The 27,893-nt window shown below is 42.2% G+C and overlaps 2 protein-coding genes across 3 annotated transcripts in view; both read left to right on the top strand.

Annotated features, from left to right (window-relative positions):
* Positions 1-15,167: 15,167 nt before the first annotated feature.
* On the top strand, positions 15,168-19,219 carry LOC121622189. The gene is made up of 3 exons (XM_041959077.1): positions 15,168-15,394; positions 16,070-16,345; positions 18,423-19,219. The coding sequence occupies exons 1-3, from the start codon at positions 15,265-15,267 to the stop codon at positions 19,085-19,087; spliced, it is 1,071 nt and encodes a 356-aa protein (XP_041815011.1). The 5' UTR covers positions 15,168-15,264; the 3' UTR covers positions 19,088-19,219.
* Positions 19,220-20,276: 1,057 nt separating this feature from the next.
* The window catches only part of pex7 (peroxisomal biogenesis factor 7), a 47,371-nt gene continuing 39,754 nt past the window's right edge, over positions 20,277-27,893 (top strand). Inside the window, exons 1-6 of one of the 2 annotated variants that reach the window (XM_041958935.1) lie at positions 20,277-20,420; positions 21,243-21,366; positions 22,008-22,065; positions 22,409-22,559; positions 22,714-22,791; positions 22,903-23,011. In XM_041958935.1, the coding sequence (XP_041814869.1) occupies positions 21,258-21,366; positions 22,008-22,065; positions 22,409-22,559; positions 22,714-22,791; positions 22,903-23,011 (505 nt within the window). In that variant the 5' untranslated portion in view covers positions 20,277-20,420; positions 21,243-21,257. Of the gene's footprint in view, positions 20,421-20,443; positions 20,738-21,242; positions 21,367-22,007; positions 22,066-22,408; positions 22,560-22,713; positions 22,792-22,902; positions 23,012-27,893 lie in introns of those variants that run through there. The other variant, XM_041958936.1, reaches the window with a different exon arrangement.

Raw genomic sequence — 27,893 nt, 5'->3', positions numbered from 1 at the left:
GTGTGCTTCTTTTCATGTAATACACTATTAGCATGCTTAATTAAAGCGTACTTTAGTTTCACTTAATTTTAAGGATATTGAGGTACATTTCCAACGTATTGGTGATAAAATACAATTGTACTGCAAGTGTGTTTTGAAGGCCATGAATCCTGACCGTCACTGGTGGACTGGATTTACACTCCAGGTATACTCAGGTGGTACTCAAGGAGTACTTGAGTACATGTAAGTATACATGAAGGTGACAAAAATAGCAGAAAGTCTTCACAATACATTTTCAAAAAGCGTGATTTAAACCGAATATTTCTTCTCCTGGGCAGAGAGTGTTTGGAGGATGATCCGCAGAAAGAAACTGAAGGTTATCGTTATCGCTCAGACGTGTTGAGAGTCATTTCACTCCTCACTTGACCTCTGACCTTTCTGCACCTCTCCTCTAAATAAAGGTTCAGTTAAACAGCAGTTGTCAGATACTGAAGACAGAAACACTACTGAGAAAAATGATTTCATACGAGACCAGAAAATTATCCTTTTAGTCTGCAAGAGAGCAAAACTGTCTAAAGCAGCCATGTCCAAACTATTCCATAAAGGGCCGTGTGGCTGCAGGTTTTCGTTCCAACCAAGGAGGAGCGCACCAGGCTGGACTCATTTAATCAGCTGATCTCCCTTTTCAGCTGATAACTAAGGGATCCCTTGATGTTGATTGGTTGGCCTGGTGTGCTCCTCCTTGGTTGGAACGAAAACCTGCAGCCACACGGCCCTTTATGGAATAGTTTGGACATGCCTGGTCTAAAGAAACATGTTCAGTGAAATTCAAACACAGAAGTTTGAGTTATTATTGTATTAAATAGGGAAGGTTAGAAACTTTATCGTCCACAATCATCATTACAGTTAAGACAAAAGCAAGACAGAGTAAATTAGGAGAGCTTTGAATTCAATCATAGATATATAGATACAGTTCAGCAGACCTGTGACAGAACACGCAGAGCTAACCTTCCTGAAGAACCCTTTATTTTATCAGAAGACGAGGAGAGAAGAAGAGGAGGAGGAGTTCCCAGCAGTGAAGGAGGTGTGGAGTATCGGAGAGGCCCGAACCTCTAATCTCCAAACACGTCAACACACACTTGACAGCGTATGGGAACCCTTGGGAGTCTGTAATGTGTGTAGTTGAATGTGTGTAGCTGAAGTCCTGATTGTGGAACATACTTGTCACCAACAACACCACCTCTCGCCACACCTAGAGTCTGTTAATACCAGGACACACACAGACACACACACACAGTCATGTTTGCTTCACTTTTGGGGACACTACATAGACTTCTATTCATTTCACGGGGACTTATAACCACTACTTGCCTAAAACTAACCTTAAACAGTTAATGTGTAAGGTATGGGTTGGATTTTAGTTAAAAATGAACCAACATTATTAACAGAAAGTGAAGAAGTAACAGTTTTGAAGTTATGTCAAAGTCGTCAATGTATTGTGTTGCAGAGATATCTACTGAAGTTAGCATGCTAACCAGCTAGCTGCAGCCCATCCTGTCTCGTGATAGTTTGTTAGTATAACCCCCTGCAGTTTCAGCTGGAAGATGTATCTGAGTTTGCTTTGTTACACAAGCTCTCTTAGCTTTTTTAGCCTAACAAACAAGATAAACTCCCAAGATGTCAAGAAAGGAAATATTTAAATTCATTTTTTCCTTATTAAACAGAAAAATACAACCGCTCACCTTCTGAATTCATGCCGGTCATGATGGACCTACCTCTTGCTGCTCTCCCGGTTCATGGCCGTCCTGCTATGTCTTCATCACCCTTGGAGAAAGAGTCCTGGTTGGAGTCGCTGCAAATCACCTCAGCACCTTGGTCAAACTGGCCTCCTTCGGTCTGGGAGGTTGTGTTGTGTCCTGGTTCAGCCGTGTTCACAGGGAGGCTGCTGAGCTTGTGAAAACTCCAACAATCCAATGGTGCACCAAGCTAACTAGCTAACAGCAACAAGTAGCTACAGCCAAAGATAGCTACAGCAAAGAGCAGCAGTTGGCGGTTACTCTGGTGATATGCTGCCCCCTGTTTGTTCGGATTGACCTTCAACAGGTGGACAATTCTAACACATTACACCTTTAACCACTGACCCCCATTTAACTGGTCTTGAATCTGAAATGTCTCCCCGAAAGTAGCCTAAGTCAAAAATAAAGCACACAAACACACACACTCCCTTTTTGAAGTCTTAGATTTAAACTAATTTGGATGAAATTGTTGATGTTTGTTTATTGTGTTGTGTGATTAGGACTGAGAGAGAGAGAGAGGTGTGTGCTGTAGATTTCTCCCAGTCGTTTCTTATCTCTCTCGCCCAGAGCCTCTGGTCCTCTGGTTTGAACTCGTCAGGGGCAACACCCAGTCTGGAAATCCACAAAGATTAAAGAGGTTTTATAACGTCTTTATTTAACCACAGGATGGCTGATGAGAGTGTTCTCGTGTGTGTCCATCCATTACACGCATTCACAATAACTCAGCAGAACAAGCAGCGAGTGTTTGCATGGCTTCTCCGGCCTGAGAAGACATAAATTCATTGTATAGTAACTTTGTTTATGAGCAATGTCGTCTCTGTCCATGTGCAACAGGAAGATTTTTCCAGCTGTCCTCTTTATTGCTTATTTTCTCATCTTCCCGATGCTGAATTTTCATAAAAATATTGAATAATTTGGGATCTGAGTTATACTGAACTGTTCCGGAATAAGGAGGTCCCACGTGTTTCACAGCTCATCCAAAAACCAACAAGTCCTCCAAATTAAAAGACCAGACACATCGTTTCTAATCGCCCTGCAGAGTGACCAAGTTAAGGTTAGCGATAGATCATGATTTGGCTTAAAATAACGTCGTTAAGTTTAGGGAACAATCCTGGTCATGATTAAAATAAGCCAGCGTTGACTTTTGCAAGGAAACGGGAACCTAAAACAAATATCCTGTGTTAAATCTGGATGTTTTGTTGAAACATCCATTCACCCCGACCTCCTCCTTCTGTGGCTCTGTGACAACATCGCGCTGTTTCCTCCTTTGCTTGACAAAAGTCATAATTTCTCCAGCAGTGACTGAAACGATCGATGCTGCTGTTGTTCTTGGGAGGACAGGACGCTTCCTCTAGACTTTTTAAATGAAACTTGAAAGTTTGATGAACTAGTCTAACAGTCTGCAGTCATGCTAGCAGCTCTGTGAAGCTGTACAGGGGCACAGCTGTGCTTTGAGCTAAATGCGCTAATCAGTAAGCTAAAATGCTCACAATGACAATAATAGCATGTTGATGTTAAGCAGATGTAATGTTTTCCATGTTCAGCACCTTAGTTTAGTGATTTAGCGTGCTAATTAATTGCTAATTAGGAGAAAACACACAGTGCAGCAGAGGCTGATGGGAATATCATTAGTTCTGCAGGTATTCAGTCATGAAAGACAAACTGATAGAAAGTCAGAGCATCACCAAAGTTATTGCAACACTTCCTGAGGGGAACAGGTCTGAACCAGATTTCATCACAATCCATCCAATCATTGTCGAGCATTTCATGCACAGCCAAAAATGTCAACCTGCTGGTGGCGCTAGAGGAAAAGTCAGAGGATTGTTCCTCTGGGAACCATGAATGTCTGCGTACAAATTCATGTGAATCATTTAGATAGCTGTTGAGATACTTCAGTCAGGACCGGAGCAGCAGATCCACAGACTGACATCTGCATCCCCAGAGCCGTTTGTCGTGGGCCCTTAAAGTCCTTCGAGGCCTCTCGTGTGATAATGGGCTGAACACATACTTGACTTTAGCCGCCATGTTCTTCATCATCTTCACCACCCGTCATTGAAAAAGCGAATGGCCTCTCTTCGTGTCAGTATGTGTGAGAGCTGGTGTTTGCAGTGAGAGCTCTTCTGTTCTGTTCAGCATTAGTCTCACCTCGGGAGGCTTTAACACTTCCACCGGATCGACACGACACACACATTCCTGCTACCGCCTGTATAAAAACACACACACACACACACACTATTTAGAAGTGCAACCTAATTTCCACCAGGCTCATAACGTTCACGTTCTGTCCGTGATGTGTATGACGGAGCTGCCGTTCTAGTCAATGGATGCATTTTCCACTGGGCGTGTGCAGTCCCAGATACTTTTTCTTTACTCCACAACATTTATGAAACAGCTGTAGCTACCAGTTATTTTACAGGTTAAGAGCGGCCACCATATAAAGTAAAGTCAAAATGAACTCCACCTTCACTGGATACAAGTGATGAACACAGTCATGCATCAGTGATTATGATCCAATAATATGATAAACATTTATTTTGAAAGGAGCCATTCTTCAGGATGCTTCACGTACTTTTTGCTTGCTAAAAGAGCCAAATAATTCTTCCGCCACATACTTTTGTGAATCCACCAGCTCTGATCTCATTGAGATGAATGAGGAGGCGGCAGATGCGGTGTTGTTGAAGAATCATTCAACTGCAGACCTCAGATCAGTGCTGTCAGTCTCCCGGTCCTGATGCCTGCCTCCTCTTCAGCAGGGACGTGACCTGGTCCTTGGGGCCTCCTGACCCCACACGTTCCACTGATGGGGGGGCACAGTCTGTGTGTGTGTGTGTGTTTCTGTGTGTGTGTGTGTGTGTGTGTGTGTTTGTGTGTGTTGACATTTGTGGCACATTCTAAAGAGAGAAAGTGGGTGTGGGAAAGACCTGCTCGCCCGTCTTAGACTCTCCGCGACACACACTCTCACACACGGTCAGCTGATATCCAACTCCCCCAACTCTCCCAGAACTTTATCTATGTGTGTGTGTGTGTGTGTGTGAGTGTGTGTGTGTGTGTGTGTTTTCTGAACGCTGCTGGGAAAGTCCCCTCAGCTTCAATAATATTTCAATGTGACCAGACCTCAGATTCTCAGAAACATCGCTCACCGCAGCAGCTCCACCACTTACATTTTCACATCTCGCCAGTCGAAGAAAGTTCCTCACATTTTTGCAGATGCAGTACAGCAGAAGAGAAAAATGGCTAAATAGCTGAAAAACTGTTCTCAGTCTGCAAACCTGTTGATCAGATGAGTTCAGAGGATGATTCTGTTTCATCTCAGCTGGTTGAACATCTGTACAGCTCCCTCCCGCTCTCTGCGATCACCTTTAATGTGCTTTAATGCAGATACATAGATGATGTAGCTGTTTTCATTCCCATGTTTTTATATTTTTGTCAGCCAACAGAACTAGTGTAAAAAAGGTGATGAAGGTGACCTATTAACGGACGAGCAGCAATCGTCAATGTTTCTGTACTTTCATGTTGATCAAACCTCTATGATCTGGATGTCTTCTGAAAAAATCTTCTCTTACTTTAATATTTTAAGAGCAGAAGCCTGTACAAGGCAAAACTGGTGTGCTGGCAATTGCTGCATGATCATCTCATCGGAGTCATGTTTGTGTGCACCTGATGAAGTCCAATATTCACTCTCTTTTAGCTCCGGTTTGGTCTCCACCACGCCCTGTGACACTCGTGCAACATGTTCATACCACACTGGATAGCAGAATCCAGCATGTTCTTATCACAGCGACTCTGCTGCTTGGTTTGGGAAAAGGTCATGTGTTCAAAAATAAGTTTGTTCTTGCAACATACGTGATGTAATTTAAGCATGTTACCGAAGCTAAAGCAAGTCAGCATTGACCTTTGTTTCTCTAAAGTCATGTGTTTGTTCCACCCGTTCATCCACCAAAAACATTTGCCATTTGCAGACTTTCTTGCTCTTTATACTACGTCACCTTGCTCTAAGTGTCTAACATTGCTGTGGATCGGTTTCCAGTAGAGAAAGGGGGGGTTCCAAAGCTGTTTGGCCATCCGACAAATGATTTACCAGAACCATTTACCAGTCAATCTACGTTCCTACCCTCACCTATAGTCATGAACTTTAGGTTATGACCGAAAGAACGAGATCTCGGATACAAGCGGCTGAAATGAGTTTCCTCCGCAGGGTGGCGGGGCGCTCCCTTAGAGATAGGGTGAGGCGCTCTGTCACTCGGGAGGAGCTCAGAGAAGACCCGCCGCTCCTCCACGTCGAGAGGAGCCAGCTGAGGTGGCTCAGGCATCTTTATCAATTGCCTCCTGGACGTCTTCCTGGGAGGGTGTTCCAGGCATGTCCCGCCGGGAAGAGGCCCCGGGGAAGACCCAGGACACGCTGGAGGGACTATGTTGCTTGGCTGGCCTGGGAACGCCTTGGGGTCCTCCCGGAAGAGCTGGAGAAAGTGTCTGGGGAGAGGGAAGTCTGGGCATCCCTGCTTAGACTGCTGCCCCCGCGACCAGATAAGCGGAAGAAAATGGATGGATGGATGGCATTCTGGAGAAGTTTTCGAAAAGCTTGATTTTTAGTTGAGAAAATTCACTGTGGAAAACGGCAGAGAAAATAATGCATTTAAACATTCAGCTAGCTTAACATGGACGTCATTTGAGAGGATAACAACCAGCTTTGAAGCTTTACGAGCCAGTCATCTGAGAGCTTCACAGCTTCTTTCACTGTTCTGTTCAGCTTCCCTTTGAACGAAAGTTATGCCGCTGGAGGTTTCTGTTTTATATCATGCTGTTGTTCTCTGACTCACTGTCACGTCCGAGATGATTCACCAGTTTAACAAGTTTTCAATTCTTAGAACGCGGATGTTTGCAGTGCACGTCAAGAAAGATGTCTTTATTTTGGCACTTATTTGAAAAAATTTATTAACGACCGAAAACAGTTCATACAGAATAGCTTGCTTGGTCCTTAACGTCACCGCTCCTGATCTCCTTCCCTGCTACTAAACAAATTCTATGTTTATGTTTGTGGACCTGAAAAATAGAAGAACGTCACGTATTTTCACGATGTTGTTGGTTTAAATACCTCAAAAACATGTTTGTTAGTTTGAATGTTTAAAAGAAATCACTGAAAATGAAAAACACTTACTGCCTGCCATCAAATGTGCCTTTGAGCAAGCTGCAACAAGACACATAAAACAAACCAGAAAAGTCCCGTTTCTTTGTTTCCCGTCAATTCCTATAAATACAGAACACGAGAGGAGCTGTGATGGTGTTTGATGCTTAAGGGAATGAAGGGGATTTCTTTGTGTGTAAAGTCCTTCTTTAAGTGAATTAACATCTTGACCGATGAATGAAAGGAAGGAAGACTGAGAGAGTTGGAGGTACAGAGGGCAGTGGATGAAGAGAGAAAAGGATAATTGTGAGTTTCTACAGTGAAAGAGTGTTATTCTTTGGCGCTGCTGAGAGGCGGTCATTGTTGAGCGGAGTTTACCAGTGGGACCGGTCATCTGAGATCACACATCCTGATAGTCGCCCTCGGACCTGATGTCCACAAGCCGCCGGAGGAGGCTTACTCAAGATTATCTTCCTGATCCAACACAAAACTGTGTCCGCTCTCACCACAAAACCTAGAGATCAGTATCATATGTTCACTTGTTTGTTTGTTAGTGCATCGCAAATGATAAGAGCGAGTGAGCAAGATAAAACGATCAAAATGTGAAGGGATGTGAAGCGCTGAAACTCAGACTGGACACGCTTCCATCAAAAAATATGGAGACTAAATAAATCTTAGAGGGAACTCCTCTAAAGGAGCGGCAACACATTTCAGCTGTAAGCTGCAACTTCAAACCTTCGTTTCAGACCAACTTACCAAAGTGCAAAAGTAGAACAAACAAGCTAGTATTCATGCTCACGTCAGGGTGTGGTGTGGGCGAAACATGCTGTGGTTCATTTCAATATGCGCCGTATGGCAAAAGTTAGGGGTTTGAATTGTTTTGCTTGAAGAGAACCTTTGCAGACTAATCTTTGTCATTAAAAACAGAAACTTCACGGTGTATATTAACAACCTGTTCTCACTGTTTAATGCAGTGGGTACCCCTTCAGCTCATTTTTCAACATGTTGGGTCGTCTGATAGACTTCAATAGACAGCCCGCTCTCACTCCCAGCGCGTCAGATGAGGTTGTATAAAGTTCACATTTGGCGGAATGTGTGTGGTTGGATGGATCAAACACAGGACTTTCACCCAGGAGTCCAGGGTTTGTGTCCTGTGCAAAGCCGAAAGTGAAGGTTCAGTTCTTTTGTAATTGAAGCAACTTACGTGCTTAATGTCCACAAGTAAAATACGGAACAAACGTACTTGACAAACCAAAAGAAACCGAACCAAAGAGTTTTGGTACCTAAACCAAAGTGTGACCAACCAGGTGTTTATTATTGTTCTCAGCAAGCTTTATTTTGAAAGTGTAGCCAGATGTTGCTAACCGGACGTTGTATATTTATTATTTCTAACTTTTCCGCGGAGCCTTGCACACTAAAAAAAGATGCTAAAGAGGTACCCACTGCCTTAAAAAGTGACACCAAGGGGTCCTGACCAAGCATCTGTATCTGATGAGCTGGAAGTGAGAATTTGTTGGCATCAACTACTAAATAGTAGCTTATTTTGACGTTTACATATGAGAGTGTGATGCTACCCGGGTGTAAAATCATTAATGTGGTGGCCTCAGACCTGACGGTGTCATGCAAGACTTGCAACACCGATGACTTGTAGCTTCACGGGGACTTCAGATTTTTGACTTTGACCGAGATTCAAAATTAAGTTAGAAAAAAGCGTCTTGACAACGATCTTTAAGCTATTGATTAAGCTAACATTAGCTCAGATTAGCATTAGGTAGTTTTAACTTTGCAAACATGAGACCAATGAGCCGTTGACACAGATTTGGTATCTTAAATGTTGTCTTCAAAACCAAAAATAATTTAACATTAACTCTGTCTTTGTGGTCATGTTCAGGTAATTAATGACTCTACACAGGGTACTATTCATCTAACATCAGGTCGCTCTCCAAAGAAAACCACATGTCCCCGAATTTTGCAATTTTGAATTTTGCAGACACAGAAAATCCTCCTACTTCTAACGCTAAATAAACCATATCAGCTGAAATTTTGGCTGCATGCTTTCAAAAATGTCCGGTCTTTTCTCAAGCACATTTTTAATGTCTCAAAGAGCATAAAGTCACATTGGATGGTGTGTTCAGGTGTTTGTGGGAAGGTGGGAAAAATGCATTGGTCAGTCCTGGAACAGATTAAAGTATCCACACTGATGTGCACATGGTCCTCTCCTCTCCTCCATCACCCCTCCCCTCTGTTCCCATGGTTTTCCCAGGCCTGCTCTCCCAGGGTGTTTGACCCGACTTCATGCCCCTCTCTGCCCTCTTTCTGCCCCTCTTGGTGCTTCCTGCCCCCTGCTGCAGCTACACAGGCTCTTATTGTAGCAGAGCCTACGCCTGTCACTACCCGTCACACACACACGAAAAGTATGCACAAAACCAATACTAATGTGGGTACAACACCACAATGAATGCACACACGCACACACACACACATTAAAAATGCACACAGGCTGACAAATGCAAACACTCAAAGTCAATTTAATCAGTCACAGTAATCACATGTTAAGTGCCAGATGTGTTTTTCTTGGGAAAACATGCATGTTATGATTCTGCTCTCTGAGCGGTGATGCCTGCTTAGACTGAAAACGCACTTAAAACACTTTATAACAGGCTGTGATCTGTAGTGGCATTCCAAATAATGAATGTAATTTCCAGTAACGTACTTACTGGTTCATACTGGTACACAGATATGGGCCATTTTAATTCAAGGGCCATACTGAATTACTAAGCACACATAACACACTGACCTCTGATGCGATGGCTGGAACTGCTTCTCTTTGGCAGGTTGTCTGATTTCAGATGTTGTGATGATGATGATGACGATGCCACTTGCAGCTTTTGTTGTCAGTCAGAATCAGTATTGAAAAGAACTGCATCCTGGCCGTGGGATGAAGACTGAAAAGAAGTGATGATTCGGCTGATGATTGAGGAGCAAGGATATCAGACACAGTGATGTCTTCGCTTACAACACACACACACACACACACACACACACACACACACACTGAAGGTGACATGAGTGAATTCCCGGTCACTATCGTGTGCTTGCATGCAACAGGTTACATTCAACCTCTTATCCTATTCTCCTCTGTTTGGATTTGTCCAAACGCACATGCACACACTACACACACACACACACACACTACACACACACACACACACTCAGCATTAGAGATACAATGGCTTTTGCTCTGAACCACTTCCCTCTGTTGTTGAAAGTGATCGCCATGATGATATGAGAGCCCTACATATACACACACACACACATGCGCACACACACACAAATATACACACGCACGCACAGATACTCCACCCTTGTTAAGAACTATCGGGATCAGGAAACACCGCTGTGTTTCCCACCACAGCGCGCACACACTCACGCACACACACACACACATCCTCGACAGTTTGCAGACTCTGTTACACCCCCAGACACCAGTGGTCGAATACAACTAAGTACATTGACTCAAGTACTGAGGTGCTTGTAGTTTACTGAGTATTTCGATGTTATGATACTTTATACGTCACTACAGCTCAGAGGGAAATACTCAGTGGTGGAAGAAGTACTCAGATCTTCTACCTAACAATAATATCACAGAAGTACGTGTAGAAATACTCTCTTAGAAGTAAAAGTACATTCAAAACGTAAATGAACTTACTCAAATAAAAAGTATGAGCATCAAATTATACTTAAATTATACTTATAGTCATTTGTATATTATATTATTGTATTATAATTATTTATGCAGAAATGTGTTCTGTACTTTAAAATGAATTACTTGACATACTGCCAGTAAGCTAAATCCACAACAATTACTTCGAATTTATGAGTTGACTTATATTCTTTATTAATTATCTGAATGTGCAAAGTAGTTAATGTAGTTGATTACAAGTAAAAAATAGCATTAAACAGAAATACCCAAGTAAAGTACAAGTACCTCGGCGCCCAACAGAATATAAAATAATTAAAAAAAATATTTCTACTACAACAGTAAATGCTAATTACACAGGAATGCATCTGCAATAATGTGTGCCTGAAGCGTTTTATTGAAATCTCTGTTGCAGTTTCGGCCATGTTTGTCATTTTGTCTTTGTTTTAGCTGAGGACTGTTTGTACTGGGAGGCTCCCAGGTGGGAATGTGTGAAACAGCATGGATGTGCAGAGGGGCCTCCCGGCCCTGGATAAATAAAAATTGGAGAAAAACAAGTTCAGCGCCAGTGAATGAGCAATCCTCCAGTTTATTCCAGAACAATGAGCGAGGAGGAGGACCATCTGAAATACCACAGAAGAAGGAGGGAAGTCGGAGAAAAGGAGGAAGAGAGTGAAGGACTCGGCGAAAGAAAAGCTGCCTATGACGGTTTTGTGACTCCGGGTGATTTAGTGGTAGTTAATCAGAGAGAGAGGGAGAGAGAGAGAGAGAGAGAGAGAGACCTATGGAGAGACAGTGGAAGAGAGAGAGAGAGAGCGAAGAAGCAAGAGAGCTGTGAGGGAGCAGTGTTAGGATGTTTGAGAAGCAGAAAGCAAGGAAGTAGTGCACGGCGGCCGGAGTGTGTGTGTGTGTTTGTGTGTGTGTGTGTGTGTGTGTGTGTGCAGCCGTCAGTGTGTTTGTTGACTCAGGCAGCGAGCGGCACGACAGCAATTGTTTGGTTTCAGTCCCTGAAGTCAGATTCTCAGGCTCAGAGTCCGGAGCAGCTTTCATTACATCTGACTGAGCGACCGGTTTGCTGGCTGGATTCAGGACTGATCACTTTACAGACTTTACTGTCTGATTTCAGTAACTGTGTTACTCACTGCACTGTCGACTCGGACAATCACTGACTGCTCCACTGACTAGATTGCATGGTTTGCTGCCATGCAATCTCAATATAGACCACAACACAAGGGTGAAATCTTCATTCAGACACTGAGGGCTATCAAAGGGGGCTGGAGGGTAGGTGGGTCCACATTATAATTATTTAAGGTGAAGGTAAGCACTGCAAATTCAAATGAAACACAGACGTTAAAGTAGCTGATGTAGGAAACAGTCAATTACTCATCAATGAGAAAGTAATGACATTACTTTTGTAAGTCAACAACTGTGCTTTCATGAGTACAAATTTGAGTAAGTTTGAGTAAGTTTAAATGTGAATGTTTGTGATAGACTGATAAACTTCTTCAGCTAAATCAACTCTTTAAAAAGCCTCTTGGATCAGCTGTAAAATGCATCGTCACGAAGCTGAAAACAGGCTGTTTTTCTGAGCTCATCAAACTTTTTGGAGATACGTGGTTCTCACAGGACAGTCACGCTGCAAACATATGAAGATCTTATAGAATATGATGCATGTGTTTCTGTCAAAGCAGAAAATTGTGCCCTGTGTGTTCTGAAGTCCACGGCCGGACTGCAGCGCTGGGCTTGAAACTGTGTGCAGGCTGACGTGGTGCCAACGAGCCGCCATGTTTGCTCCAGCCTGGAGAAAGTGCAGGAAACTTTTTTCCAGATAGAGATCAGACAGGCTGAGTGGACGGGGCTCCCTTTGATTTTCTACCAAATTAGCTTCAGCGTAAACGAAAGCTGATCTCACATCAGCTTCAGTCTGAACGTATGTGTGAGTGCAGAAGTAGTGTGACATAGTGAGAGATCCTGTTATGTCATGAAGGCTTCAGAGTTAGTTTAAGACATTCAAATGGACATGATAGGATACACACACACATACATGCACACACATGTGCAGACATGCATGCTTGCACACACACACCACAGTTTCATCCATGTATGCAAATGAACACACACACACACACACATGCACACACCTCCATTGGTTCCACACACTTTCATATACAGAGTCAGGTGTCTGCATGACTGTCCCATAATGAGTAACAGGAGGGAACGTCTGGAACGCTGGGAACGTGGCAGGTGACAGTTTACAGTGGACATGTCAACCTGTGTGTGTGTAACACTAAACATATACAGACTCTGAGTAAAAGGGACAAAAAAAACGCTTGTTATCTTCTCATTAACATGCTAACAGTGTGTTAACTGCAGCACAATATACATGCAACCGTCAAAAACGCTTTCTGTCCACACTGTTCAAAGCTGAGACTGACAAGCTGAGTCCTTCTGGTCCAGAGGACAAAGAGACCTGGATGCTGGCCTTTATTACCAGTCTGTGAGGTCTCTTCCTGTTAGCGGTCAAGATGCTGCAGCTCCAGCAGACTACTCCATAGAAAGATGGCTGGTGCCACCACGGCGCCCTAAAAGGTCAAGTGATGGAAATATTTGTGTAAATAATGATTTAATTCGACATTGGAAAAGTGTTGGGAGAAGGTTTCAGAGGCTATTCAATCACCAAACAAGCATACTGGCAGCTTAAGATAGGAGTCTTGTTTGGTCCTGGACCCTGCGGGGAACCAAGGCAGTAGTCTAGCATTGGAGCCAACCACCTGCAACCACTGAGACAAAAATGCAAAATCCTCCCCCTATTAGCAAATAATCTTCAATCAATCAGTGATTGACTTAAAGACTTCCATGAAGACCACTGATTAGAAAACCAGACTTACTTCACACTATGCTTGAACACATTGAGCTTGACAGATGAAAAGAAAAGAGAATTTCCCTGCAAGGAGACACGTTTTGAGTCTTTTCAAGCATCATTATTGATCTGTGCAGAACAGAGAAATACAAGTTTGCCAAAGCGACTAAATGTAACATCTGCCTTTGGAGTAGCAGCGGTTAAAAAATGTGTAACATTTATTTGATTTCAGATTTTCATAGAGCATAAAGGAGAAATCTGTCTACCTACATTTTATAACTGCACATCCAGACTGCAGTTTGGTCTTTTTAGAGTGACTTCGCCCCCTACAGGCATCTTGTGAGACTTGCAGCCGTCACACTTCTTCAGGTTTTTCAGCTCAGCTCACCACACAAATAGAAAGCATTTAATGACTGGTTACAAATGTGCCTGCAGCAATGGAGAATGAGAATCTCATTTATATGCTTATTTTATTGGGTGAATGGGCAGCTGTGTGTTTTCTCTGTGTTGGAGTCACAAGATCTGTGGTTTCGTCTGAGGTGAAGAGCAACGCAGGACACTGACATTAAAAAACTCTCAGTCATCCCACAGCTCCTTGCCACTTTGCACCAGTGAAAATCTAATGGAGATGTTTCCACTGAAAAGACTTCCTGCTGCTTTGAGCGTCTTTGTAGCTGCTGGTGTCAACAGGGATTTATGTAAATGTCCTGTAAGAGCAGCTCACAACAGTCCAATCACCAAATCAAAGGTGACTGTAAACAACATTCAATGCTCAGACGGACCTCTCTGCTTCTGCTGTATCGTTAAAAACAAATACTCACACTCCCATCAGTTCATTATGTCCAATGTAAGACATGCATGGGGTCAAAATCCACAATTCCCTCATTCTGTAAATGACTTCTAAAGTGCAATTGAAGCTGATCTGAAGCACCATCATTCAAATCATGTGAAGTGGAAATCTTTCGTGTCTCTCCAACATTGTCTGAGGAAACACAAAGAGGGACTTTTGTACTAAAAGACTATTCGGGAGAAATCAGTCAAGAGTTTAGGACGGTGGTATAATGTGGACCTGAATGATGTTGAACAGGTTGTGCAATTTAGAAAGGATGTTGCAGAAGGGCTGGAGAGAATAGATAAATCAGGGCTCCCAGGAAAACTGAGGTTGTGGTGCTTGCAGTTTGGCTTGTATCCTAGGTTAATGTGGCCAATGTCAGTATATGAAGTCCCATTATCTGTAGCAGAGAGAATGGAAAGGCTAGTTAGCTCTTATATTAGAAAATGGTTGGGTGCTCCCAGGTGCTTAAGCAATGTAGCTATATTTGAATATATATATATATATATATATATATATATATATATATATATATATATATATATATATATATATATATATATATATATATACACATACACGTACTGCTGGATATCTTATTCTGTAATAATACATCACAATTTTTTTGGTTGATTTATGTTTTGTATCAATAATCTACATCAGCAAGTAAAACTATAATAATGTATCATAGAATGGAAATACTCAAGTAATCTACCTCAGAATTATACTTTAATAAATGTACTTAGTTACATTGCACCACTGCTGTAAGCTTTACATTGAAGCTACTTCCAACACGTGACTGTGACGAGCTGTAGCGAGAACCAATAGCGGCCGTCTAGATTCGCACCGGAACCGGAAGCACACGTTGTTGTTTTTTCTTGTTTGTTTGTTTGGGAGCGGACGGTTGTTGTTTTCCGGGAGCATCTCGCAGTTTTCTGCTCCTCTGCTCCTGTCGCTACAGGAGTTTTTAACAACATGGAGTATAAACTGATCATGGCGGTGTCCGGTTTCCCGAGTCTGTACGACAGTAACTCGATGACCTACAGGGACCTGAACATGAGAAGCGATGCGTGGAGGCAGGTCGCGGAGATCGTCGGTGTCCCCGGTGAGTGTGTCGACTTTCATGGCGATAATAACATCGTTTTTATTATCAGAGTCGAGGTAGGCCTAACATGTAGAGCTTTTCAAGACTGTATGGATGCAATTTCTCCAGATTTCTCATTGATAACGAGGGATTCTCTCTGTGCTGCCATTGAATCTCTCTTCGTCAAATCTAATGATGAATAGTTTAATTTTAATGTTTTAAAATTACTGTTCAACTGTCGAAACTCTGATAACAAAAAGGGTTTGCAAACTGAATCTGTTTGTTGGAGGATAAAGTGAAAATTTAGCCTTTGTTAACACATAATTTATCTTTATATGCAACTGAATCCGTTTTCTGTGTACGAGCGGCAAAATGAAGGAAGCTGACACTGCATGTGTGCTGCTGCGTAAAATCTCAAAAGATGATTCATCATATTACCAGTTAATTCAGAATGAACGGTGTGTGTTCATGATAGTGAAGGAACATGTCAGCCAGAGCAACAGTGAGGCTCGTTGGTGTGTTTTTAATAGTTTTTGGACAACAGTGGCGCTCTGTGGCTCAGAGGAAGAAGATCTATCTGATAAACACACTTGTTAGCAGAATCAGCTCATTGTTGGTTTGCGTCTACACATGGGATTTGTTGATTATTGCCAGACAAAAATGTTAAATATGCTTTTTTCCCCCTTGCTTCATTAGAGTCTGAATGCAGAAGGAAGTGGAAGATGCTGAGGGACCAACACCGGCGGGAAAGGCAGCGGGAGAAGGAGCGGCGTGAGAGCGGCATAGGGCTCTTCAACTACAGGCCGTGGAGATATTCAGCAATTTTGTCGTTTTTGAACCCGTTTATTGATGCCAGAGCTGCAGGCACCAACGGCTGGGCTCTGGACCCGCAGCCCCCTCGGCTCCAGGCGTCCGACATGGTGGGCTGCAGCACGACCACTGAAACACGAAGCGACGATGACGAGAATTATGGTTTGTCGATAGAGATGTTTTCTCAAACTTTGGCTTGTGGCTGCAGGGACAGTGTGATCTTTAAATAAATCCATTATTGAGTACAGTGTTGCCAAAAGAGGGTTGTAGAAAAGAGGACAAACAGATGTATGAACATTACTACATCGAGTATTGTAATGGAAAATACAATGAAAACTGAGATTATTTAGTCTGATTTACAGTAATGGGTCGAATTAGAAATGATGAGTAATAAATACGCAAAAACTTAGCTGCTTCCAGCTTTTCAGGTGTGAATATTTACCACTTTTCTCTGTGTCATATATTTGTAAACCGGATATCTTTAAGTTTTAGACCGATGGTTGGACAAAACAAGACGTCTGAGAGAAAATGTGACGTTGTTCTCCATTTTATAACACATTCATGATTAATCCATTTATTTAAAGAAAATGACAGCAGCAGATGTTGTCTCAGGAGTCGGCAGAGACCAAAACAGAGCTAAAAGAGAGTGAGTATGGCCTTAATATTCAGTGGGATGTTGCTCTGCAGCTGCTGGATGTATAGGTGGGCCATTTTCTGCTAACACACTATACTCCTAGACTTAAAGGATAACTTTCGTTTTTTACAACCTGGACCTTATTTGTAGCATTAAATACGACCATTTACTCACCCAGACAACTTTGGTGGCATTTGGAGTCGTTTTGAAGAAATTAGCCCCAGAGGAGCGGCGCGTATATCAGTATAATGCGAGTACTCGGGGCATCCATGCGCAGCCTCTATATAACGCATAATCTGCGGAAACTCGTTCATATTCCAATATTTTGTTATGATATGCTGGTGCTATTCCCCTCTGAGCCCGTGGTGGCATGTTATCAACATCCGGCGTCTCTAGACAACTACCTCTGACGTGGATGATGTCATTACCGAACGCCGCGCGCTGCGAGCAGCCAACCACAACACGGCTGACTCTGCGGCGGTCGGCTACGAATATGCAATAACGAACCATAGCTGTGCCAAACTACAGCTAAAGTAGCCGACCGCCGGCTCAGAGGGGAATAGCACCAGCATATCATAACAAAATATTGGAATATGAACGAGTTTCGCCGCAGATTATGTGTTATATAGAGGCTGCGCATGGATGCCCCGAGTACTCGCATTATACTGATATACGCGCCGCTCCTCTGGGGCTAATTTCTTCAAAACGACTCCAAATGCCACCAAAGTTGTCTGGGTGAGTAAATGGTCGTATTTAATGCTACAAATAAGGTCCAGGTTGTAAAAAACGAAAGTTATCCTTTAATATAACAACAGTATCTTAGTATTAATTTTTTCTGTTCGCGCCCCCCTAGTGGTAGCTTTAGGAAGCTGGAACCTGAAAATGATATTTGTTTTATTAAGGCTCCGGCTGATGATTGTTGTCATTATCTGTTATTCCCCCTATTATTTTCTTATTATTTTCCTATTATTTATTCGAATTGAATTGTTTAATGTACAAGACATCAGACAATACTGAAAAATGCAGATCAGAATTAAAGTAAAGAAGCCAATCAAGCCAAACCAATACTGCTACTACAGAACTACAATACTTTTCTCTCTCAAGGTAAGTTATTTAATGAGTCAGTCCAGGATTGTGAGTGTGTCTTACAAAAGCTGAACATTATAACCTTCAGGCAGGGAGGATTTAGTGGAGGACTGATGTATTAGACTGACGCAGTTTTAGCTCTGTGTATCGCACCTGGATGGGTTGTGCATGTGCAACAAAGTAATGTGATTGTGTGCAGAACGCATTTCATATGATGGATTATAATCAGGAGTGGAACTTTTTCCTCCCCAAAAATATGCCAGAAGTTCTCAAATGTTTAGTGTCATCAAAACACAAGTGAATAACTTTACATAAATAAAATACTCTCAATTGGAAAAGATGGTATCTGACCACTAAGTACTGAGGTTCATTACACAGCCATAGTTAAAACCTTGTATTGAATATTACACACATAGACACACACACTTACAGTGACAACACAGGTTGTTGTAGCTGTGTGTTTCAGCTGGGTCATAGCTGTGACACGAAAATGAAAACTTGTTTTATCTGTCTTTGTAGGAATCGCTGTGGCAGATGCTACAACAACATCATCATCATCATCCTCAGAGTTTGTTCAGAGGAAGCGATCGTCCTCTGCCAGCACAGACACCGTCAGGCTAAAAGCAGCAAAGACTGAAATGACCTCAGAAACTGCCTCTACGGACGACAGCGTACAAGCACAACAAGTCCAACACGTTAACATGAAGGAACTGTTTGAAATGATGATGCAGTCAGTCACATCTCTGGCCACGACCTTAGTGTCTTCGCACTCTTCCTCAGTGCTCTCAGATCAGCTGCTGCCTCCTGCGCAGTCGTCACCCGCAGTCCTGCAGCCGTCCTGCACCGCTTCCAGGCTGAACCACCTGAAGACAGAGGAGCAGGAGGTTGTGGCAATGGAGCTGCTGGACCACACTGACGTAGAGGAGGATTGTCGTTCTGTGTCTCCCCGGCCGACCCGGGCCAGGAAGAGCTCCGACAGTCTGCTGGAGGAGTACCTGAGGAGGATGGAGGCCCGGGAGGCTCAGAGAGACCGGGACGTGGATCAAAGAGACGATGTTATGCTGTTCTTACTCAGCTTGGCTCCTGCTATGAGAAGACTTCCTGCAGAGAAACAGTCATGGGTCAGAACCAAGATACAGCAGTTTCTACACGAGGCAGAGTTTGGTGCAACCAATTTCCAGTGATTCAGAAATACTGCATTTGACATTTTTATAAATACTCCATGGATACTCCAAACAATTCTCCTTTTATAATACTGTTGCTGAGCTTCTCATTTCCTATGTTTTGTGCTTTTTTTTATAATAAATTTCTCTTCTAACAGTAATTTTTGTTTTAATATATTAAGTATATATCAAAGTGAGTGCGACTTGAAAAACAATAAGATACATTCACTCAGTGTTCTTACATTAATCGCTCCCTACAAGTTACTAATTAGTCAGTCCCACTACAACATTACATCATGGTACAACATTTCTCTCTGGTAAGGGCCAATTAAAAGTTTCTTGGTTTACCAGCCATGCAGATAATATAGCAACACAATCCCGTTGCAAATAGTAGTCCATGGCCTTCCCTCACAATGCTCAGAACAGCATTGAAAGTTAATTCCATCTTCCGCTAAGACTGACAAAAGCATTATTTTGCATATGCATATTTTTCACTTCTTTGAACTTCCTTGATGTTTAAAAATCCAGTATGTTTTTACTGTGCTCTGTCAAGGCAGAGTTGCCAACTACACTTCAGTGTGTGCGAGCTGGTTTTTGGTAATTTGGCTAGTTGTAAATTTGGAAAAATGCACCCCTGAAGTACAGTATCAGCTGGGTCTTGCATATCACATAGTCTTGCTGCCCTGTGTGAAAAAGTAATTTTTAGCTGACATTGTGCTGATATAGTGCATATTTTGTGTCTGTGTTCAGTGCTTTCTTCTATTTTTTAGATCATTTTGAGATCATTTCTAAACATGCCCAGCAACAATAAAAATAAAAGAATATTAATGTTAGTAGAAAACATTTAGTCAGTTATATAAAACATGCATCATAACACAAGGCAAAGAAATCGTGCTGTATTAATAGGCTCCATACATGCAGTTTGTCATCAATTAAGCTGGATGTGTGATGTTCAGTATAAACAGCACTGATTAAGGAATAATGTGGTCGTAAATTATAAATTTAAATAACATAAATAAGTGTACAAAATTCCCAAACATGCGGTATATCTATGAAATAATCACATGATGTCAGATTAGACACTTCAGGACTGGTGCTTTTGAGAAACATCGCCACCTATCGAAACCTCGCGAGACTTACAACTGGACCGACATTCATCCGGGCTCTTGGGTCAGCTGATCAAAACACGGATGCAGCTGCCGTTGTGAAGTTGTTAGCGGGCTGGAGGAGGAGAAGGAGAATGACAGGAGCTGCACCCGTAGAAATCTCGGCTTTTATGGATTTATGAAACAGTTTCGAGTTGTTTTAACGTCTCGACGTGTCTTCAAGTCTGAAAAGTACTTGTCTATCGTCTGTGAGTACTGCGACCAGTCATTGCCGGTCCACAGTTTTTAACGCGCTGCAGTGGACATTGGACATTGTGTGAAACTCAGCGTTCATTTTCAAAGTTGTTCAGTTACTGCAGTAGATGAAAACTACAATAAAGAGCCACGAGTTTATCGTTAAACTCATTTATTAACCCCCGAGTGGTATAATATAGTTTTTGGCACTGTTCAGCACGCTGTCAAACGGAGGAGGAGAAATACTGTACTTTGCCAGTTCAGGTCGGTGGTGGTGGAAGTATTCAGATCCTCCTTAAGTAAAAGTACTAATACACTTTAAAAAGTTCATGTAAGTAAAAGTTCTGCATTGAAAATGTTACTTAAGTAAAGGCATGTATACATAATGCAGAAAATGTACTTTAAGTATTGAAAGTTAAAGTACTCAAAGCATATAAGTGGCTCCTGTGACTGTTTTAGTATTGTGATATCATGAGATTATTGTAATGATTATTGTGTGTCATGCATTCATATAAAAGCAGGATTTTACTGATTTACTTGTTTTCCTGTTTTGTTCCTGTTTTACTGATTCTTTTCATTCTGGATTCATCTGCTGATTGTTTTCTCCATTAATTGATTGATTGTTTGATTCATAAAAATTGTCAAAATAGTGAGAAATGTGTTGACAATGAGCCGGAGCCCAAAGTGACACCTTCACAAGGTGTTAGTGTTAGTGTTGTTCTAAGCCCACATGGAACAGCTACAGAAATAAAAGCTTAATATGATATAAATATAATATGATTTCCTTTGGTCTTGCTGACCTTTACTAACGCTTCTTCTCTAATACGATTCCTTAGTATTTCCAGCTGACGATGGTGAAGGTGTTTCGCTGTCCGGCCCGTCATGGCTACGCTGTGGAAGTGTCTCCATTCATCCCCAACAGAGTGGCCTGCGCTGCCTCCCAGTATTATGGGATAGCTGGTTAGTGCAGTACACTTCATGCACTGCAGAACAAACACATTAGGATAAGAGAGACATGCAAAGACAAAATAAAGGAAAACACATCTGAGGAAATGAGTGTAGAAACATTCAGATGTTCCCAATCAGGGTACGAGGGCTCGCTGAAGGGTTTAATGAGTTTGAAAATGTTGGGACTCTCTTGCTTTGACCTTCAGTCACCAGGACGCAATCCACTTACAGAGTGACTTTTCCAAGTCGTCTTTAGTTGAGTAGTATAGTGATGTTTGTCAACCTGTTCTCAGAAGTGACACACATTTTAAAAAAATTGTCTGCTAATTATAATTAGCAAGAAGGATAAAAGGTATGACAGGATATTCTTTCAGGTTGAAGCTTAACAAAACTAGATAGGATAAAGTAAAACCAGCTGAAGCTGTCTGAACTGATCCCTAAACCGATGGGAGATTTTGTGGTGATTTGAGTGACAGTGCTCTCTGCCGTCGTCATCAAAACACAAAATGAGGAAACATCACTAAAACACTTTATGTTGGTTTTTCCTGTCATTTTCACCTGCGTCTTTGAGTTGTTGTATTATATGTTGTGTTATATTTTTGAAAAATATGATCAGATTGACCCCGATAAATGCACTTTGTGCATATTTGCAGGTTGTGGTACGCTCCTGGTCCTGGATGAGACGGAGACAGGAGTTAATCTAGTGAGAAGGTAAAGCCTCTTTCTTATCTTTCAGGCTCTTCGTTCTCTCTGAGTATTAATGTTATCTGTATTTCCATTGTTTTTATTTTCATGATTTTCCTTATCTTTTTAAAAGAGAAGATTCCTTTAAGAAGTTTTTTGCTCTTGGTTTAGCTCTACAAGTTTTTCCTTTTTGCTTCCTTCACCTGGTTTTATTGTTTCATTGCTGACCTTTCCTCTTCATCAAGGTAGTTCAGGGTTAGGGGTCGAGGGTCGCGTGATAATCTGCATTATCCTCGATTCATTTTAAAATTTAGTCTCCATGTTTGTGAGTCTATATAATAATATAGACGTGTGTGTGTGTCTGTCTCAGCTGGGAGTGGGGTGATGGTCTGTTTGACGTGGCGTGGAGTGAAACCAACGAACATGTCATGGTCGCTGCGGGCGGGGATGGCAGCCTGCAGTTGTGGGACACAGCCAATCACAACGCTCCTCTGAGAGTGGCCAAAGAACACACTCAGGAGGTAAGACACACATTCAAACACTCATTTTTAGAAGGATAAAACTGTGGCCTTTCATTAAGATGCATTATTTTGACTCTTGAATGTGTGTGTGTGTGTGTGTGTGTGTGTGTGTGTGTGTGTGTGTGTGTGTGTGTGTGTGTGTGTGTGTGTGTAGGTGTATTCTGTAGACTGGAGTCAAACCCGAGCAGAGAACCTCATCGTCTCTGGATCGTGGGATCACACCGCTAAAGTGGTGAGTTTTGTTTGTTTTTGTCCTTTTCTTCTTTTATTTCAGTTTCTTTTCTCTCTTCTGACAGCGACGTTGCTCGTTTTTTTGTTTTGTGTATTTTCGCTGCCCCCCCAGTGGGACCCTACTCTCAGCCAATCACTGACCACGCTCAGGGGCCACGAAGGGATCATCTATAGCACCATTTGGTCGCCTCACATCCCAGGATGCTTCGTTTCAGCCTCAGGTGAGCTGGCACACGACACAGGCGGCAGAGATTTGTTTTGAGTGATTGATGGAACAAGTGAGACTGAGGAAAAGAAAGAAAGACGGATGAATGAACGCAGGGAGAACTGGAGGAGTAGAACAAGCAGCGATCAAGGAAACAGAAAAACATGATGTGGTGAAGCCTGATGAGCAGCATCAGATTTAATCCCAGTATTGAATTACTCAGGCCAGTTTGATAAATCTCGTCACAAGGTGGCGTTGTAGCTGTATTAATGTGGCGGTGCCTGTGCGGCGTCTCAAAGGAAACAGCATCCTGATCCATGTGGTTTAGTTATTTGATGTAATTTCCTGTATTTGCTGTTTAAAGAGGATTCCAAGGTGGCAGATAACACGTAGAAGACGTGTTAAAAGATGGTCACATGTTTAATATTTCTTTTCACCAAGAATAAATTCCAGTTTCACATTTACAGTGTTTAAAGTGCAGTAGAGTACCAGGATGTTTCTCACACAGCAGAGATGTTCAGATTCAGCCGGTAGATGCAGGCTGTCGGTATGACTTTGTTTTATTTACATCTGCATGTATGGAGGAATATGTGTGTTTCAGAGTTAGCAGTATTCATCCCGAAATATCCAACTATGTTACCTAACTGACATTATTTGGTCATTTATGCTGGTTATTGGTGTACCATTTGTCAGGACATATGTCTACCTGACTACATTTGATCATATTACGTAGTAATGTGTGCACAGTAGGGCTGTCAATGAATATTCTAAATTAGAATTAGAATAGAAAAAAAGCCAAATCATGAATTAGTTTATTTCAACCAAACTAGAGTTAGTGATGATTGCTGGATCAGTGGAAACACGAACCAAGAAGGTTTTTGTTGAGTTTTGCTTTGTTTTCGTTGCGTTTGAATGAAATCTGTTTTGTAATCATAAAATTGCTGTTTTTGTGAGTGGAGTCTGGTGGCTTTAGTGCGAGTGATGTAGCAGCTGTTTCTGGTTAAAGAAACGGATCTTACTCTTTAACAAGAAGTTACCTTTGCAGTGAACCTTACCGTAATGCTGTCAGACAGTTGTTGTAACAGTTTGAGCCTGTCAGTGGAAAAGCTGAAAATGAAATGCACGTCAAGCTGAAATGAGCGAATAATTCAACAGCACGGATTAAGACTTTATTTTACTTGATTATTTTTTAATGTGTTGGTATGTAGCTCTTTTAAAAGACATTTGTCTTGAAATTAGTAGTAGTATGTCTCTCATAGTACTGCATTTAAATAAATAAATAAAAGGAGTTGTCTGCAGGAGGCCTGCTGGTGGTTATGATGCAGCTCCTCCTCTCCTCTCGCTCTATCGAGGAAGTGAGTTTTAGAAATTAGCTTCATTCAGAAGACAATTAAGACAGTGAGTTCGTACCCAGAGGGAGAGCTGGGATTACCTTATCAGTTTGTGTGGGACGCTAACTTTATCAGAGGGGTGGAGCTGCGCTGGAGATGGATGTGTGTTTCGTCAACTCTCCGTTCAGATTGGAGACCAGCTGGAGTCAAATCGGCAGCAGCTGTCTTCAGTTCAGTATCAGCTTGTGAGGCGCACTTGAACGCGTTGGCTCATGAGTTTGGGTTAATTGGTTTGCGAGAGCGAGCGGAAATCTCTGATGAGATTTTTATAACCAGGAAGATGTTAAGCTCCTGCTGCTCAGGGGCTTATTCTTGTTCAGTGATGCTGCCTTTAAGGTTTAATTTTCATATTCACTCAAACCAGGAAAATGATAATAAATACATTATTGTGTCTATTTGTGTTGACCACATATACATGGTTATTGCAGCATCATCAGTTCTCGTCTCAATTTCTGCACCTCTGGACTGTGGAGGGGTGAAAAATAGAGTAACGGCATGAAAATCTACATTAAACGTCATTGTTAATTCATCCACCGAATGCATGTCCATTCAGCTTTAACGTGTCATTAATATGACAGTTTGAAGCATAATATGTTTTAGTTTTAGTGGCGATTGTGTGCTTTAGATCACCAGCCTGCTGTTGTGAAGATTCTTTTAGGATTTTATTAAGTATTTCTGATTAAAAGTTGGCTTTATTGTGAAGGAGCTACTGGAGTTATGACTGACTGCTGCTCATTTTCAGTGCTTTTTTTTCATCCCTTGCTTTATTTTCCAGCACTTACAATGACATCATCCTCTTCTCACATGCATATTTCAGTAAGCCAGTGTCAAATATTGCAGGGAGGGACGGCACAATAATAAAAAACATGGATGAACGGCTACAGGCAGCACATTTCCAGCACACTCTGTTTACTTTGCTGGTCACTCATTCGGCGCCTGCATCACTAAATTGCAGCTGCTCACGACGTGACCAAAAAAACATATAGTAATTTATACAGTAACTTGAAGGTTTGTCTTCTGGACTTTTGGGACAAGGTGGTTTCCTTTCATATTATGTCTTTCCATTTGACAAAAAGTCACAATAATCATTATTTTTAAAAAATCTAGTATTTTAGTGTTCAATTAAGGCTGAAACTAACAATTAATTAATTAACCAATGTCTTCAGGACATAGTGAAGAATGTCTAAGATGATCAGTTAGAACAGAGAAAAGCAGCAAATCTTTTGCGCTGACTTAAACATTTCATTGATTGTTTAAAGAGTCTCTGTGTTCATTGTCTATATTAGTCTCATGTTGGAAATGCTGTGGGAGGGGCTTGATTTTTACAGTTGTGGAAAGTGGTACAATTACGCACGTCTTCAAAAAGCCAGATCATCAGGACACTGAAGATTTATTCCATATCAAAGAGTAATTCAATCACAGAAGTCAGAGTTCAAGTGTTATTTGTTGAGTTTCAGACCAGCGACACAGAGCTCATTAGATCTGCGGGCAAACTGAGTCCAGATCAGATAAGTCCTCCGGTAGAGCTCTGGAGCTCTGCTAACCTCTGCAGCTAAATGGTTTACTGAGCTCTGACCTCTATAATGAAACCATTACTGTGGTTCACATCTGATCTGATACATCGACCTGCCAACAGCTCACGCAGACCCCGCTTCGACAAACACCCTGTCACAGTCAGCTCGCTGGTCGTTACTAAAGCTTAGATTTCTGACTGAGACTGAGATCCAGATTTGAGTCCTTTTATTATCGAGGATCTGCTGATACAGAATCCAGTCTGATACTTCTAATCACCAAAATGACACAGCTGCCCAGTTAACACTCAGAAAATGAGATGAGATAGAACGTAATTTATCCTGAAAGACATGTTTGTGCCAAAGATGGTCAGCTACAAAGTAAATATACACACTGAAGGTCTGCATTCAGACGTTCCATCCATCTGTTTTCTGCCTCCATCTGCTCCTGAGGGGGATCCCAAGGTGTTCCCAGCTGAGACACACGATCTCTCCATTGTGTTCTGGCTCTGCCACGGTTTCTCCCACCAGCAAACCTCCAAAAAAGACGCCCAGGAGGATCCTGATCAGGAGGTCTGAGCTTCTCACCTTATCTCTAAGTCGCCTGTTTCAGACACTTCAGTGTTTGTGATCCCATTCTCTCGGTCATGCTCCAAAGCTCGTGACCGGAGGTGAGGGTTGAAACGTAGAACGAAAGCTTTGCCTCCTGGCTCGGCGCTCTCTGAACCACACCATCTCCTCTTCATTTTACCTCACTGATGAACAGACTCTTTCTCTTTGGGCAGCAACTCACTCCTAACCCAGAGGGAGCAATCCACCAACCTGCTCAGGGGATAAGCTTTAATTATTGACATGATATGAATGAGAGTTTATCAGGGAGGTTCAGGCTCCTGAAACTCACTCATTTGATGGTTTTAGTCAGGAAGACGTATCACTCAGTTGATCGTACAGTGGTGTTACAGAGAGGAGCTTCTGAGTGCAGACACACCGATAACAAGTTTAATTTTGGCCTATCATCATCATGGAATTACGGTTAATTACTGGTAGTAATTAGTTTGTTATGGTCTGTGTCGGCTAAACATGAGAAGCTGCTAGCTGAAGTGAGAGAGAGCCAGAGAGAGGACAGAGAACAGGTGTGTTAGTCAGACCTTTAGGAAACCTTTAGTCCTCCAGCACACCTGTTAAACATTCAGGTATGAGGAGATGCTTTTTTTTATTGATTAGTTATATTGAAATATATTAACAGCAACTATACAGCCATGCAAATTCAGTTGAAAACAGTCATAAAGCATCTCATGTTGTCGTGTCGTGCGTTTATATAGACGCATGTTGCAGTCCAAGGTTCAGAAGAGCTCTCATGTCCGAAAACAAACGGGCGGTAACGATCACACCTCCCAAACCACCAACGAAACAGACCTGGGTCCAGACTGAATTATGTGGAACCAAGTCTGGAAATAAGCTGAAAGTGAGAGGAGAGCTGTTTTTGTCAAAGCTTTATTAAGCTGCCCAGTTGATGGGTTGTTTACGGCGGCGGCCCGAGGCGAAGGTCAGGAGCTCCACTCTGCTTTCTGACCTACCGCAGGAGTCGTACGCACAAGAACAAATCACCCCGCGCTCACCTCGCCGCCTGCGTTTCCGCAGCTCGCTTCAATTCGGTGCAGTTAAGTTGAATCTGGTTCGGTCGTTTATCTTGCTCGTGCTCCACTTTCTCTTTCTATCTATTGTCTCTATTTCTTTCCTGTGTTTTCTGCTGTCTCCGTCAGACTTTCCTGCAGGCAGGATGAGAAGTGGCGGCTCAGATTAAGGTAGAAAACTGAGCGCAGACTTGCTTCAGCTTAGTTTCAGATTTGTGGGTGATGGGACACCGTCAGAAGAAGTGGCTCCTCCAGAAAAACACATTATAGATACAACTATAAATCCAAAAGCAGCGTGATGTGTCAGCTGACGTTAATGTTTGAAGTGTAAGAGCTGAAGTTCAAGCACTGAAAGCAGTTAA

This window comes from Chelmon rostratus, chromosome 18, assembly GCF_017976325.1.
Source record: "Chelmon rostratus isolate fCheRos1 chromosome 18, fCheRos1.pri, whole genome shotgun sequence".
Taxonomy (NCBI): Eukaryota; Metazoa; Chordata; class Actinopteri; order Chaetodontiformes; family Chaetodontidae; genus Chelmon; species Chelmon rostratus.
Note: the sequence above shows the minus strand (reverse complement) of the source record. Positions and strands in the feature narration are given on the sequence as shown.